Below are 16,984 nucleotides of genomic sequence, written 5' to 3'. Positions count from 1 at the left end.
GTATATGGATATCATGTAATAATAAATACTCTCATTCAAATCGAATTGTCTTTTCTTGGACGAGAATTGTGACGAGAATTGTGATTGTATTGCGTGAATACTACTGGCCAATGTTTGATAAGGATTGTGATACATATAGTCGTCATCGTCTAGTAATGCCGACTCGATATAGACTGAAACCCTTGATTGTTCTGGACGATATCAATCTTTTCCTTTTCCGTGTTAATTATGAGAGATCTCTATTCGACGAATGAATTTACCGCCGACGAATCATTCTCTTCTTATAACGTAAACAATGTACCTGCAGCTTCAACCCCGCATCTTTGTATGACCCTTACAAAGGCTTGGAATACAATATCACTTCGTATTAGATGTGCTCATGACTTTAACATCTTGGTTGATACCCTTCAGCTTGTCTTGCTCTTTGATATATCAAAAACCTACTTTGAATCAAGGTTGTGTCAGTTGTGGAAGTCCGTGAATGATGTCGAGGTGAGTTGTTGATCTACCATATAACCCCTTTCACGTGCCACGTGCCATTGGATTTACTCGTAATGTTTCGCGGCTTCCAACCTCCACATTTCCCCCCGCGCTTTCCTAAAGCTTACCCCTGTTGAAACTCCACTTCTACGTAACAAGCGGCGTAGTAGAAGAGTTACCACTTCCCGCGGCTGAGCTTCTACTAATTACTATCTACTATCTACTCTTTACAACTGACAATTGTTTTTTCTTTCCTCAGTTCATCATCGCATCTCGAATCCGTCAATAATATCATCCAATTGCCAATTATGGGTGGTGAAACTATACTAAAGCCAGAGCTCAAGAGCTCATATCCTGTTAGGTCTGAAGGACCTAAGGGCAAATTGATATCTAATCTCTACAAAGATCGAATTGGTCAATTCTATGCCGGCGGACAATATGAAGGACACAACTTACGAGCGTATGTCTTTTCAATTTTCTGATCTATCGTATCTGCTAATTGATTCTTGTTGATAGAATGTTGAACGAAGGGGTCGCGTCTGGAGAACCGCACATCAAACTTTCGGTCTGGGACGCTCCGGACCTTTCTCGACCCACTTTCAAAGATGCCACAAGCCATGAATTTAGATCAACGCACATTGGAGAAGCCTTTGGCCCTTCATGGTCAACCCATTGGTTTAAAGTACGAATAACTGTCCCGTCGGAATTCCAGAAGAAGGATCTACTGGAGTTACATTGGGATGCCAACAATGAAGGAATGGTATGGACCGAGGACGGCAACCCTCTTCAGGGATTGACCGGAGGTGGTGAGAGAGTTGAATGGGTCTTGCCGGACAATTTCCGCGACGGAAAGGAACACACAATCTATATTGAGATGGGTGAGATAAAGACAAGACATATGGATCATACATTTCCAAATGCTGACATCAAAACTAGCCTGCAACGGAATGTTCGGTAATGCTCCAGGTGGCGATTCCATCCAACCCCCAAACCCGAATAAATATTTCCAGCTGTCAAAGGCCGAGATTGTGGCTGTAAACGTTGAAGCCCGAGCTTTATGGATTGATATCTGGGAAATCAATGATGCTGCTAGAGAATTTCCATCGGACTCATGGGAACAACATAAAGCATTGAGGGTCGCAAACGATATAATTGATGCTTTCGAGTTGGGAAACCAAGATTCGATTATTAAAGGCCGAAAAATTGCTCAAGAATATTTAGGTGAAAATATCAACTCATCTGCGGTTTATGAGACTGGCACAAAGCCTATTGTTTATGGTATCGGCCATTGCCATATTGATACCTGTTGGCTTTGGCCATGGGCTGAGACCAAGAGAAAAGTTGCTAGGTCTTGGTCGAATCAATGTGATCTTATGGATCGTTATCCCGAGCATCGATTTGCAGTCTCCCAGGCTCAACAGTATAAATGGTTGAAGCAGTACTATCCATACGTTTTTGATCGGGTTAAGGAAAAGGTCAAACAAGGAAAATTCCAACCTGTCGGAGGCAGTTGGGTTGAGCATGACACTAACCTGCCTAGTGGTGAGTCCCTTGTCCGACAATTTTTGTATGGTCAAAGGTTCTTTGAAAGCAACTTCGGAGAGAGATCCAAGACATTTTGGCTGCCAGATACTTTTGGTTACTCGAGCCAACTTCCTCAGTTGTGTCGTCTCGCAGGGATGAAGCGCTTCTTCACTCAAAAACTCAGCTGGAACAACATTAACAATTTTCCACATACCACATTCAACTGGGTATCTCTAGATGGTAGCCAGGTCATTTGTCACATGGCACCTTCCGAGACATACACTGCAAATGCTGATTTTGGTGATGTAAGAAGATCAGTAACACAGCACAAATCTATGGATCAAGATGAGACGTCACTTCTTGTCTTTGGAAAGGGTGATGGTGGTGGAGGACCAACGTGGCAGATGATTGAGAAGCTCAGACGTCTTCGTGGAATGAGCGATACTACTGGACTTATACCTAGAGTTCATATGGGTGACTCCGTTGACGATTTCTTTGATCGCTTGGAGGGAAGGGTGTCTGAGGGTCTAGACTTAGTGACCTGGTATGGTGAATTATATTTTGAGCTTCACCGTGGAACCTACACGTAAGTGTCATTCCATTAGCACTCACAACTATGCTGACTCTCCCCAGAACGCAAGCGAACAACAAGCGTAATAACAGAAACTCTGAAATCATGCTACACAATATTGAACTTCTCTCAACAATCGCGAGTCTCAAAAGTAAGGACTTCAAGTATCCAAAAGAGGATATTGACGATATGTGGGAAGCTGTATTGTTGTGTCAGTTCCATGACTGCCTACCAGGATCATCCATTGAGATGTGTTACGACGACAGTGATGAGGTATGTGAATCGCACTTCCCTTTAGCTTCATACAATCCTAACACGTGATAGCTATATGCCAAGGTGTTCAAGACTGGTGAGAAGATTCTTGAAGAGCTTTACAAGACTTTGGGTGTAGGTCAAGCCGAAGACTCGTCGAAGGATGGCAATCTTGTGGCCTTAAACACGATGCCATGGCACAGGAGAGAGATCGTGCCACTTGGCAATAAGACTGCCGGAGTTGCTTGTGGACAAGGCAGTCTCTTGAATATCAAAACTTTCAAGATTGCCGAGACGCCCGAAGTGACTGTCAAAGAAGTCAGAGATGGCGTTTTTGTACTCCAAAACGAACAGCTCAAAATCCAAGTCGAAGGCGGCGCAATTACTTCTCTGTATGATTTACAAGCGGAGAGAGAAGTAGTAGCCAAAGGGGGGAAAGCCAATCAGCTTGTCATATTTGATGATAAACCACTTTATTGGCAAGCTTGGGATGTGGAAGTTTTCCACTTGGATTCTCGTAAGGAGTTGCCTGCAGGAATTACTAAGATTGTGCAGAGTGATGCCCACAGAGTTAGTGTAATGACTGAGACTAAGATCAGCAAAGACAGCTGGATAAAGACTCATATCAGTTTATCAGCGGCATTCAAGGGCCAGCAATCTTATGTTGAAATGGAAAGCGAAGTTGAATGGAGGGAGAGTATGAAGTTCCTCAAGGTTGAATTCCCAGTTGATATTCGAAACACGGAGGCATCCTATGAGACACAATTCGGTATCGTTAAACGACCTACTCACTATAACACTACGTAAGTTTGATATCATTTGTTATCAAAATACATAATTGACTGACTTCAAATAGCTGGGATATGGCCAAGTTCGAAGTATGCTGTCACAAATTCGCCGATCTTTCAGAGAACCAATACGGTGTTTCTATTCTGAATGATAGCAAATATGGCTTTGCTACTTGTGGCAACGTGATGCGCTTGTCACTTCTTCGAGCCCCCAAAGCTCCAGATGCACATGCAGACATGGGTCGTCACCACATCCGTTGGGCTATTCTGCCTCATCAGGGAGGCCTTGGCTCAACTACCGTTCGCACGGCATTTAACTTCAACAATCCTTTAAAGCTCTGCAAGGCTTCGAAGGGTGTTCAAACCAATGCATTTGATAGTCCAATCAAACTTACGGGAGACCCATCGTTGATCCTAGATACTGTTAAGCGTGGTGAAGATGACGAGGATGTCAGCCGTGGTGAATTAGCCAAGAGAAAGGGGCAAAGTGTTATTTTGAGAATCTACGATAGTTTGGGTGGAACTAGTAGAGGAACAATTGAGACAACACTGGATGTGAAGAGGGTTTGGAAGACCAACGTTTTGGAGGATGATGAAGAAGAGCTGAAGATCAAGGAAGGAAAGGTCGCAGTCACACTGAAGCCCTTTGAGGTTGGCACATTTAGATTGCAATTGTGATTTCGACATTGTGAAGGCATAAGAGATGGCCTGAGGATCAGTGAACAAATAACGATGATAGGATGATAATGGGATGATGAAAATTAGCAATTATGCATGATAGGTTCTTTCCTTAGTATATCAAGTCCGCAACAAATTCCACATGACCTTTTATCTTGCAAAAGGAACGCGAATATTTGACTTGTTCTCTATACCTATCTATCTAGCTATTTATCTACTTACAGTGACTACTCACATGGAATCATATTAAATATTGATGGGTATCATAAGATATTCTCCGTGGAACAAAAATAAATTCACAAATTACAGAAGATTAGCCAAATGGAAATAGAGGTTTCAAGATAGAAAAATCTGTCTACAGAAGTCGTGCTATCGTAGGAGTGGAAGATGTTGATAGTACTTTACAGATATTAAAGCGAAGTCCCAGAGATTTCAGCAATGTGAGGCTCGTATGGGTGACTAGAGAGATCTCATAATGTGCATTAGATTGTCTTCTCGAACCTCTCTTATAAATGGTTGTTTCTGAAATCTAGACAGTTTCGTGTGTACAGTTTGAATCATTAGGTATGGTAATGAGATTTAAGTTGTTGTTTGTCATGTATGATAAAATGGCACTGCGCGGTATAGTCTAATATGTGAATTTGGTTGGAATGCAAGGTAATTTTCATTTCTCATCTCATCTCATTATCGTAAAGCTAACAATATCGCTATCATGCATCATAAACATTATATAAACGCCTTTCAACAATGAATTTGTGTTTGGATCCCCAAAGTTCCGCTTTCTTTTCGCGCTCATTTCATCCAATGTTCAAATACCCGTCATTCATTCATTAGTTCGCTTACATCTTAACATCCTCATCCTCCCCCAAATCATCCATATGTTCCCGAGCCCAGGGACTCCTCTTCCTGAGATCTCTCCCCTTTCTCCCCAACACATACGGAATGGGCATTAGCAGAATCGCCGCAAACCCCAATACACTGCCCGCCCAATGCACACCTAATCCATTAAACATCTGCGTCCCAAACAATGGGAACGTCCCGCCGATGATATTCCGCGCAAAACATACTCCGGCCAACGCACTCGCCGCATACACTTTATACGTATCTTCGATATACATAAACGTCATTTGGATGATGGTGTAGAAAGACCAGCCATAGAATACCGATGCGATGATCGGCACAATCCAGTGTACGGAACCGGGCTGAGCGGACCAGGCAAACCAGAAGAGGGAGATGGGGAAGACGACGGAGCCCACCATGCTGAGTTGCACGCGCGCTTCGGGAATATTCCGGATGCTTCCATCCTGGGATGTGATCTTGCGGAGATAGTACCGTTCTTGCCAGATATGGGTGACGGGACCCAGGAGCGCCCCAACGCACACACCTAGGTTTGCGAGGCCAGTTTGGATGGTATTGAAACCGTAGCCATCGGAGAAGACGACGGTGAAGGCACCGTTGAAGAGAAATGCAATGCCGAAGAGATATCCGTTGTAAGCCGCGGTAAACAGAATAACAGGTTCGGTAAAGAGTAGACGAAATGGACGGGTGAGAGCGGTAGCGAATACTTGGGTAGCGGGTTGCGTACGCATTTCCAGTGGAACGTCGAGATTTTGATTCCCTGTTTCTTTGCGGAGACGAGCTGCGCGACGACGAAGGAGCACGGAGTGTCGGGTTTCCTTTAGTGAGACGCACAGGAGGAGGAAAAATCCGCCGGTGGCTCCGCACATACCCCAGAGAACACCGTGGAGCCCGTGTAGTTGGGCGATGAAAGAGAAGACGAAGACTCCACTTGCAGAGCCGCCGGCTGAGGTTACAGTGTAGACTGCCAAGGGCATACCAGTATGTTCGTGATGGAACATATCGGCGATCGTTCCTCCAATGTTTGCTGAAAGTTGTTAGTTCGTATACTGTGTTTGAGGATTTACAATATAGTACTTACTGATTGATGCAGAAGCAAAAAATCCCGTGATAAACCTCAAGATAATGAATCCGGGGACATCATCTACTAAAGCAGTACCGATTAAGAGCAATGTAGTGATGAAGAAATTGGCTAGATAGACAGGTGTTCTTCCGTAGTACTCGCTCAGAGGTGCTAAAAGCATAGGTCCGAATCCCAAACCAAGCACATAGCAGACCAAAGGAAGTGTAGCGATTTCAGCTGAAGTACCGAATCTTTCCTCGAAGTCAGGGATTGCAGGCGAGTAACCTGAAGCTATCCTGAAGAGCAAACATTAACATTTTGTACAAATACGACGGCCTGTGAATAGTTTTACCATAGACAACTAAAATTCGCAATTGTCAAAGATAAAACAATCGACCATTTTCTCAGCGAAGTCCAATTGAGAGGATTTTCTGGATCGTTTGGGACGAATTCAACTAAATCCGCATCCTGCTCTATGTTTTCTCGACGATCTTCGTGTCGAATTTTGTCCTCTAACTTTTCGACATCGGTATCACTTGAAGTGGAAGGAGGAAGATCGCGAATCTCTGATTGTCTCATAGTTCTCGTTTGCTCAATGAGAAAACCGTGTGAAGTTGGGATCAAATTATACCAAGCTTTTGCTAGGGTATCGATGGGCATTGGCACTTTATAGGGAAAGATATGATTGATCTAGGAAATCCACCTAATGCAGGGGAATCAAATCAAGAAACGGGATATTCCCAATTACCCCACAAGGAACGGATATCCCGTGCCGGTAGATAAGGGAAAAGCTTGCCACTTACGACATTGATTGATCTGCCGTTCTACGATGAATTCCAAAAATGAGTTTACGTACTGATTCTTGAACCCATGAGGGAAATCGGGCCCGAGATTCTGACAACAAATGTCTAGTCTCATGTTACCTACATTTCTTTGACTTTCATCATACCATTGTGTGAAAATCGTTGATGCGGCTACTTTTAGTGGTTGAGTTTCGATGGACGGCTCGACACTTCCGTAATCTTTTCTTAAGATTGAATAACTCATGACAGATCATCTTTCGGAGAGAAAAAGTTGTTACGTGCGTTGTTGTTGTAAGAATCTCTATCTCAAGAGTATGCGGGGCCTAGATATCCTACGGCCTGTCTAAGGGTTGTTTGATTGCATTGAGAACTTCCTTGGTGGAAAAAATTGATTAGATCTTTGATGGCTAGCGAGTCGCGGATGTCCAATGCTAGCCATCCGGCCACTAGTATTAAACAGTGCCAAATTGAGACCTGAGGGGTGACGAAGTACAGTAGAATATGGAACTCATTAGACTACTTCGTCACTAGTTTCCAGTGGAAATTAGGCTTTCGAGCATATATGCATTGGCATTTCTATAGCCCTTCTCCTCATCAGACTACAATATTGGAAGACTCCGGCTTCTGTACTGGCAAACGAATAGAATAAAAGACTGTTATTCCAGCATTTAGTTTCAACTGAGCCAGTAATTGATTCGTAATACACAAAGCAGTTGATAGTGGAGAGCTCCGTGAGTTCGGATTTGAGTCATTTAACAAATGATTGAACAGAGCATATACGATATGTACATGCGTCTCGCCTAGGACCCCACAGAGAGGAAATCTTGGTATATGTACGGGGTATACATATTTGGAGCGGAACCAGTCAATGCGCTTCAATTACTAGGAATGGGGAGATGGACAATGGTCATATATTCGACTAAGAGTGAAGTAGTGGTTCCGCTCCGAATATCAACCGCTTTCGGTCCGAAAGACTAATTTCTGCAACGATGGCCACCCGCAATATCCATCAATTCTCGTGGGGTTGTTTTGGGGGAAAATCAATCAAGCTCCAAAAATTCCCACATATTCCCACACCGAAAGAATGACCCCAAGGAATGATAGAGATCATTTGAGTCGTCATGGAGAGTAGGGTTGAGCTATACGATGATCGGAGATCCATAATCATGCATCTGTAGAGGGGAGATCATATCCGTTTTTGTATTGAATTGTGTGACAAGCGAGAATGGATCAATATAATTCCCTCGTTCGCCTACCACTTCGTGAGCACCCTAATTATTATTATTAGCATCGGCACTTGTTTTGAGATCAGTTGGACTTCTCTCTCATACAATCGCACTAGTTACGTGTCAGTATTAACATCTACAACCATCAATTGCATGGCGACCTGCTGTGGTTAAAGTTGATCCTTCATTATGGACCGTGCAGTATCCTCCATTGCAGATCTTGCATCTCAACTGAGTCTTCTGTATACATTCGTAACACTGCCACACCATTAGCGAAGAATTCCATAGCCAGTTCTCGTGTTGTCTTACATTGAGTCCGCAAAATAAGCAACTTTTTGAGACGCCAAACTATGAGTTTTCGTTAGTTGATCTCCGTGAAGGTTGGCAACGTCAGATTCTATATATACAATTGTTGAGAGATTGAAAATAATTGAGATGCCTTAACAATGCAGCATGGAATGAATAACTTGGTGCTTCTCTTTTGCCACGGTGAAATTGCTTTAATTCCACATCCTCCTGCTTCTATCACGAGACATCATGGCAGATAGTAGACAATCTCTAACACAAAAATCCATATGTACCTTGCTAGATTCCGCTTCAGGCACCATGGAAGGCAATAATGGAGAACTACTGGTACTACTGATTGTTTGAGTTCCTTCAAAACAATCCTCGCACCACCACTTGCGACAAGCTTCGCAGTATCGAGTTCGTAGACAATCCACGCAACGAACCATCAGCTTTTCTCGAGTTAAGGATCCTTCGAATGGTGTTTTTGCTGCCTTGGCAGTAGACACATGAAGAGGGACAGGTGACAAGAGTGGAAATGAGACCATGGGCGACTGTCCAAAAATTGAGGCATTCTTAGCAGTCCCACAACCGCTGCAATGACCTAGAAGATGAGTCGCTACACGCGCACCGTCAATGAGATTTTGCGTATGGTCATACCATGGACCAGGACTGTCCGATGGTAAGCTTGCAGAGTGACGAGGTCCCTTGCAAAGAACAGCATCAAAACTGATGATCCCCTCACAATAGGTCATAGTATCTGCCCAGTCATTGTGGATGGGTTTTGGGAACCTGTTCCCAAATTCCGGGTGCCCAACTTCACCTCCTCCACGCAATACACTCTCTCCTAAGGCATCCTCGGATCTTCGATTCCAGTGCATTCCAAGATTTGTTCCTGGAGACCTCACTCCGTAATTGGGAATTGTGTCTATAGGCGCGATACCGGCAGGGTACCTATTCACATGCCTTCGACGTTTCACAACTTGCGGAGCATCCTTGTAACCAAATATGTATAGCCCTTGGAGCCGAGGAGTATTGTTAGGTCTCGAAGGGCGACACGAATATTTGAGCGCACCTCTCAGTTTCCCTTCGTTAAGATTTTGTACTTCGCGGATTGACAAGATGCGGACATTGTACGAATCGTTCAAGATGATTTCGCTTACCAAGTCGGAAGGGACTGAAAGACCGTCTAGTATCAAAGTTTCCACATCAAGTAGTAGATTTCGACGGCGGAGGTGATTGAAGATGCCTCTCAGTGGGCCACTATAAAAGCTATGAACACGTCAATATACAGTATTTCTGAGCTGGGGTTGACAAAACGGACTCATCTTCTGTTACATTCTCATCTAGTTGTACATTCCTCCAGTTCTGTCCTCCATTGTCAATTGATCCAGCTCCGGCCCTTGCAGATTCGACGTCTGAGAGCTTCAAATAACGGAAAACATGAGGGGTCTCGTGAATCAGCTCTTTGAAAGATTTCGAGGTAGCTCCGAGGGCTAAAAGGGAAGAAATTGGGAGATAAGGAGTAGTTTGATAAAGAATCAAAGTATTTGATAATAATTGCAAGAGAGAAGATGGTAAGCTATCTGTATTATCTTGAGATGCGAACTCCATTGAAGTACTTATCGAGTCTAGGAGAAGAGGTATCCCTTGATATGAGGAATTCAAGATGTGCTGATATCTCTGAAACGAACTGGACAAACTGATAAAGCAATCAGATAAACCAAACGTGAACACTATTGAGTGAAGTACTAGGGAATTAAATATCGATTTCTCAAGCCTTGGAAGTCAATCTTTCTATTGAAGTTAGTCAGGTGCTAATGCTAGCGCCACTTAGGCTAGCTTGCCACAGCCACAGATGACCCGAATACAAAAATCGAGATGTAACATTCTTCAATCTCCCAATCCAGCTTCAACAACTAAATGGTCTTTCAGAAGTATCGATTGCCCAATCTATCATTTCGACCTTGACAATCAAAACAATTTTTCCAGCCTTTGTGCTTTGGAGTTACAGGGGTTTCTGCAGATCAGGTCTCGAGTAGCCACACTAGCCACAGTCGGAATCACGTCCCCTTATCGATAAGAAACTAACAGGGATTATATTCGGCATAGAAGGATCCAGCATTATCTGACATCAATCAACAAGTTTCTACAATACAGTACAGTACAGTACCACTCCGAGTGCATATATTTAGAGTTTTTTTGACATACAAAATTACAGAGTTGGAGGATTTCTTTGATACATACCATTGAGAATAAAGTATTTCGAGTTGCCTTGAGAAAGCTCACTATAACAGGTTCTTGCCCTGTTGTTCATCCACATGATGGCAGCAACTCCAGACATTTCTTTGACATGGTCATCGGTCTATAAAGTCGCCCCAAAAGATAATGTCTCTCTACCCGGTGACAAGATACTACTGCCCCAATCTGCTCTGGAACAACTATTATCGGCCTCCACAGTTACAGCCAATTCTAACAGTCGCTCAAACAATGTCGCATTCGATCCATTCAATCCATATTCATTGGCAGCGGCTCGCATAGAACAGTCGCAATGGAGAGATACCCAACAACAACTTCCCCATCCTCTCACGTTTAGTCTCGTCAACTCGAAAAATGGCAATGTCGTATATGCAGGAATTCGAGAGTTCTCGGCAGATGAAGGAGAAGTTGTCCTGAGTTCATTTTTGCTAGAGGCATTGGGTATCACTGCACCCATACGAAAACCAACACCACCAAGTCCAAAGGCAGAAAGCAGGATAGGATCGCCGGATACGCCTATAGATCTTACAGATAACCCTGCAATCGACCTCACGGGTGACGAGATGATAGACCTTACAGGCGAAACCGAAGAATCGGCGCAGATCACAGTGCATGCGAAACAATTACCCAAAGGTACATACGTGAGGTTAAGGCCATTGGAGGCTGGTTATAATCCCGAGGATTGGAAATCATTGCTCGAAAAACACATGCGAGAAAATTTTACAACTTTAACAAAAGGTGAAATATTGATGGTTCGGGGTTCAAAGTCGGAGGAGTTCCGGTTTCTGATTGATAAGTTTGCGCCAGAAGGAGATGCTGTTTGCGTCGTTGATACGGACCTAGAGGTCGATATCGAGGCTTTGAATGAAGAACAAGCTCGAGAAACCTTGAAGCAAATTATGTCAAAGGCACAAAAAGCTCCAGGAACGGCCCAAGGAAGCTCAATCGGTGGAGAATTAGATCTATGGAAAGCTTTACAAGGACAGGTCGCAGAAGGTGATTATGTCGACTATACTTTACCTTCATGGGATCGATCAAATGGCCTTGACATTGAGCTTTCGCTCAAGGACGATAGTGATGGCGATGTGGAGATATTCGTTAGTCCTCAATCAGCTCATCAAAGAGCAAAACCACGAGAAGATGAACATGTTCTCGGAGATTTCTCAAGTGACAAAATCAAGAGAATAACCATACAACAATCAAATGTGGAATTAGACGGAGCCGATGCCATATTGATTTCCGTATACTGCCGCGGAACCGGAGCAGGTTCCGAGCCATCGTATGGACCACGGAAGTATTCCATTAGAGTCAAATCGCTTGAAAAAGAGGCAAGCAACGGGGTTCCAGGCAACCCAATCTCGCTTGTAGAAGATACTGAAATGCATGGATTCGATGAGGAGCAATGTAAAAATTGTCATCAATGGGTACCAAAGCGGACAATGATGCTTCATGAGAACTTTTGCCTTCGCAATAATATATCATGCCCTCATTGCGACGGCGTCTTTCAGAAGAAATCTCCAGAATGGTTGAATCATTGGCATTGTCCTCATGACTCGGCCCATGGAAATTCGTCAGAGAGCAAAAGCAAACACGACTCTATATTTCACGAAGCTCGGCAATGCCCCAATTGCCCTTACGAAGCAATAAACTTGAGGGATCTTGCTACTCACCGTACGTCTGTATGTCCTGGCAAGATCATTCTATGTCAATTTTGCCATCTTGAAGTTCCTCAAGAGGGTGACCCCTTTGATCCGTCTCCCGAAAGTCTTATATCTGGACTTACAGCACACGAGCTTGCGGATGGAGCTCGAACTACGGAATGTCACCTCTGCAGCAAAATCGTTCGACTTCGGGATATGGCCACCCATCTTAAACACCACGAACTAGAAAAGAATAGCCGATTTAAACCGGCAATCTGTAGAAATGCCATCTGCGGTAGAACTTTAGAGGGCGTTGGTAAGAATGGGGAAGTGGGCGCTGGATCGAGAATGGGCCAAGGACCTGGTAATGATTTGGGTCTTTGCAGTATCTGCTTCGGTCCATTGTACGCTAGTATGCACGACCCATTAGGAAAGGCAATGAAACGCCGCGTAGAGCGAAGGTATTTGAGTCAGATGATTACGGGATGCGGCAAGAAATGGTGTACCAACATATACTGCAAGACTGCGAGGGCGAAAGAACCAAAAGGGCCTCAAGCAACCCTAGCAATGAAAGATGCCCTGCCTCTTATTCAACCATTGGTAGCCCAAATAGATGATAAGACTGAACCGATGTATTTCTGCGTCGACGAAGGAAATCAGAAGAGGAGAAATCTGGCTGAAATGTTGGCCATGGAGCCTGGAGGTTGGGAGTTGGAGTGGTGTATTGCGGCTTGTGAGGCGGAGGGAGCAAATCTTGATAAAGCCAGGGCATGGTTATCCAATTGGGCTCCTAAGAAAGCTTGATAGGGTTTGGATCTGGGAGGCATTTTGATATAGGTGGGTATAGGTGTAAGGGGTGGAGCATAGCATGGTACTGATTGCATAAGTACGGGAGTTTTGGTGGTTGATGATGATACGATATGATACCAATTTATAGACCAGATTTTATTGTGCGCACATAAATATACATGGTCAGCGTAGCATTAGCTAGAGATAGACCGAATCGATTAAAAATTTAGTGCTACTACATAAATATACATTTTTTGTCTCATATCATTAAAAAAGTGCAAAATTTGCCAATCAGACACTCTGAAAGTTCGTTGAACACAAGATAACTACAACTCTCTGAGCATCGACAAGATTTTTAAAGATTTTCAAGATTATTATTTTGTGCAATGAAAATTCGACATCCAGGTGTTGAACTCGTTTATTGCAAAGCAGTAGAGATCTTTTCTATATAATACAAGTAAGTGTCTTGCCAAATACGTAGCGACAAAATGCACCCAGTGATCTATATATAGGCAGTAGCGCATAAACACCATAAAAGCAAAAGGGTATCTCGAATCCAGCAAAACGCCATATATCTCGTTTTTCGCAATCCATATTCCTACAACGCATATCAAGCACCACTAAGCGACTCCAGTCCACCAAATAAAAATTCCACATCGCACTTCTCCCCTCTATCCGACTTCATCCACGCTTCAACTACATGACACAATTTCTTTCCCACAGCATCTCTATCTATGGTAGTCATCTCAAGGCCACGAGCCTGAGTCCCGCGGCGAACATACGTATCCTGCTTTGATGTCTCCGTGACTAGTTTTGAGATTCCATCCATATCACTTTGAACCGTCTGAAGAAGTCGATGAATTTGTAAATCTGCAGGTATCGATTCTAGGGGAAGGCGTAAAGTTTGAGCTCGCTTCAACTTCCGAGGGCCTCCCGTGATGCTCGAGAGAACGGAAAACGATTTCTGTCGCTTCATCAAGTAACCTCGAGGATCGCTATCTGGAATAGTGGTGTAGACAGCTTCGTTGTTCGCAGAGGAAGAACTCTCCCCTAGACTCTCTTGGGACATCTCAAGGCTGGCTAAAGCAGCATTGTAGCGATTTTTATGAGGAGATGGCCGAGAAGAAGCTTGGCTTGTAGCGGGCGGCTGTTGGAATGCTTCTCGCATAGCTTGGAGCTCATCCCTGCGACGTCGAGTGGCACTCTCCTTTCTATGTTCAAAGTCCATAGCCCACTCCAACTCCAGGTTTGACTGCTGTGTTTGTGCTTCCAGAACCGGACTTGCAGTCGCAGTGGGTTGATCGCACGCTTCTCTTTGTATTCGAAAAGGCTGATAAGGAGCTCCCAATTGTGTTTGAACATGACCAGATGATACACTATTATAATGCGGTGTTCGAGAAGGAGGTACAAATGGTTTGTTAGGTCCTCGACCTCTTGTTTGCTTCTGCACTTGCGCGTTTGGAGATGTACTTGGTGGCGACATTAATGGGTTTCTAACGAAATATGTAGCGGCGATAAATCCATTACTGTTGAAACGATCATGCGAAGGCTGAACTACTGGTACATCGCTTTCTGTTATTGGATCTGATTGATCGGCTGGAGTCATAGGGTTATCGTGCATGCGGCTCTTAAAATTGGAGTGTGAATGTAGAACATCTGCTACGCCGGTACTAACTTCGCCAAATTGACTAGCTTGTACTGGTGAAATGGCATTAGTAACTACGCGTGGCGACACGGATGGAACTGAGCTATTTCCGATCGAATCAAGCGATATTGCCGAACTAGATTTTGCGCTGGTAACGTCTGGATTTGTGTTGGTTGGAGCAGTCATTTTTGCAATGACCCAAGGATTCAACTCTTTAGAAACAGGCAGTCGATTGCTGTTTGGGTCAAGTTGCTTCTGCGATTTATTGACAGAGGTTCGAGGATTAAAATCATCTGTATATTTTGTGTAATCGTGAGACATATCACTTCCCCATTTTCGCTTCCCTCCGAGGGTGCTTGCTTCATCCAAAAGTTCACAATGATCGGGCCCTGCGATATTCAACGTATCACCTGCAGTATTGGGACAGACTTCGGACATGGTCTTGGAATTTGAAATTGTGATAGGGGCTGGAGGTGTATTATTGGGCGTTGATGAGGCGTTGACAACACTTGAGGGTGGTGGAGAATCCTGTTGCGGAGTTCGGGCAAGAAGTATATCGAATCCACTGGGCAGGGTTACAGTATTGTTTCTTGCTACTTTAGACTTAACTGTATCGCAATCTCCGTAAAAATTATTGAACATCTTCTCCGCCGCTTGCAACACAAGTGTCTCATTTTCGAAAATGATATCGTCCTTGGCGGGTTCAACATTGGGATCATAACTTGCTTTCAGACAAGCAATATTGAGACGCATGAACGGATTCTTGAGTTTTTCTGAAGGAGCTCCTGAAGCCAGCCTACTTCGAAGATATCTCTTGAAGATGATTGTAATTTTCTTCATGGTCCCTTTGTCGGAGGCTACTGGCCTGGAATCAACGGAGAAATATTGTCCGTATCCAATTTTACTCTGCTCTGCATCAGGTCGGGGGAGGAAAGCTTCGAGACGAAAATGAGAAGTTGCCGCGTCGTTCGCAGGATTGACATCGGCTGGGATATCCGCGCCCTCGGATGTATTATTTTCATGATTAGGAGATTCAGGGAATATCATCGATGCTTCAAAACATTGGAGAGCAGCTTCTCGGCCAATGACAAGAGATACCGAATCTTTGATACCAATGTTTGGACGAGGTGAGTATGACCATGCACCTTTGGTACCCTTTACAATCTTCAGGGTGAGCTTTACTGACATTCGCGCTAGGGCGTACCTCCGCATCAACTCTTGGATTTTACCGATCGTTCTTGGGGCTTCTTTCAGGGCTGTTTGTTTTCTGACAGGCAGCTTTGACATAAAGTTCATCACACATACTGTTGTTCCAGTCGGATGGGAACATCGAGATTGTGATTGAATCCCACCCAGTGCTTTCAGTTTTACACACGTCGCGACTGGTTGTCCATCCATCTTAGTGGTTATCGAGACATCACCAAGTTGACAAGCCGATGCTAGTGCCTCTCCTCGAAATCCCAAACTTCTGCCGCCTATATTTCTGAGCTCCGTAAAGGTTGTCAATTTAGAAGTGTGACCGCGTCTGCCTAATGCATCAAGATCATCAGGTTGGATACCATGACCGTTATCACGAACTTCTATCTTATCAATGGTATTGTGAGAAATAAGAATATCAATGCTCGTAGCTTTGGCATCAAGGGCATTGTCAAGAAGCTCCTTGATGAGAGATGTAGGTGTGGTAAGAACCTGAGATGAACCCAGAAGATGAATTGTTGAGTCTGATAATTGCTTGATCGCCATCTTGCATATTGAATCTTCTCCAACGACCAGCTTGATATGAGATTTATAACATAAAAATGATTTAGGCCAGGAGCCGACAAATGAATGAATGGATGACCGTCTGATCAAGTACTACCTGATAAAAATATGAACGTATCTTAACTTCTTTGTTTATATGTCTCATACAGACATTGATACTATCATTAACAGAATTTGAAAGATACTAAACATAGTAAAATATGCAAAAAATCAATGAGAAAAAGAACGAACTGTGATAAAAATGGATGTTGCAGGTAAATGAAGATGCAAAATACCACAGCTCCAAAAGCTGCACCAGCCTCGTGTGGCTTGTATGGTGGTGCATGCACAAGCCACACGAGGGGTTTGTCGCCCAATTTCGA

At 43.9% G+C, this 16,984-nt stretch overlaps 5 protein-coding genes across 5 annotated transcripts; 2 read left to right on the top strand and 3 right to left on the bottom strand.

The window, feature by feature from the left end:
- Nucleotides 1–484: 484 nt before the first annotated feature.
- EAE97_007554 (uncharacterized protein) lies at nt 485–4,293 on the top strand (the record flags this gene model as incomplete). The annotated part of the gene is made up of 7 exons (XM_038878069.1): nt 485–492; nt 740–940; nt 997–1,358; nt 1,417–2,590; nt 2,638–2,848; nt 2,900–3,630; nt 3,684–4,293. 7 exons carry the CDS (start codon nt 485–487, stop codon nt 4,291–4,293), a joined length of 3,297 nt encoding a protein of 1,098 aa, XP_038730907.1.
- Nucleotides 4,294–5,132: 839 nt separating this feature from the next.
- EAE97_007553 (uncharacterized protein) lies at nt 5,133–6,874 on the bottom strand (the record flags this gene model as incomplete). Its single annotated transcript, XM_038878068.1, has 3 exons — nt 5,133–6,178; nt 6,233–6,510; nt 6,567–6,874. The coding sequence occupies 3 exons, from the start codon at nt 6,872–6,874 to the stop codon at nt 5,133–5,135; spliced, it is 1,632 nt and encodes a 543-aa protein (XP_038730906.1).
- Nucleotides 6,875–8,247: 1,373 nt separating this feature from the next.
- On the bottom strand, nt 8,248–10,142 carry EAE97_007552 (uncharacterized protein; the record flags this gene model as incomplete). The annotated part of the gene is made up of 6 exons (XM_038878067.1): nt 8,248–8,288; nt 8,349–8,355; nt 8,409–8,501; nt 8,553–8,591; nt 8,825–9,800; nt 9,853–10,142. The coding sequence occupies 6 exons, from the start codon at nt 10,140–10,142 to the stop codon at nt 8,248–8,250; spliced, it is 1,446 nt and encodes a 481-aa protein (XP_038730905.1).
- A 710-nt stretch (nt 10,143–10,852) lies between these two features.
- EAE97_007551 (uncharacterized protein) lies at nt 10,853–13,231 on the top strand (the record flags this gene model as incomplete). The annotated part of the gene is made up of 1 exon (XM_038878066.1): nt 10,853–13,231. One exon carries the CDS (start codon nt 10,853–10,855, stop codon nt 13,229–13,231), a length of 2,379 nt encoding a protein of 792 aa, XP_038730904.1.
- A 595-nt stretch (nt 13,232–13,826) lies between these two features.
- On the bottom strand, nt 13,827–16,604 carry EAE97_007550 (uncharacterized protein; the record flags this gene model as incomplete). Its single annotated transcript, XM_038878065.1, has 1 exon — nt 13,827–16,604. The coding sequence occupies one exon, from the start codon at nt 16,602–16,604 to the stop codon at nt 13,827–13,829; it is 2,778 nt and encodes a 925-aa protein (XP_038730903.1).
- Nucleotides 16,605–16,984: the final 380 nt, after the last annotated feature.

This window comes from Botrytis byssoidea, assembly GCF_014898295.1.
Source record: "Botrytis byssoidea strain MUCL 94 chromosome Unknown BBYS_015, whole genome shotgun sequence".
NCBI classification, from domain to species: domain Eukaryota; kingdom Fungi; phylum Ascomycota; class Leotiomycetes; order Helotiales; family Sclerotiniaceae; genus Botrytis; species Botrytis byssoidea.
Note: the sequence above shows the minus strand (reverse complement) of the source record. Positions and strands in the feature narration are given on the sequence as shown.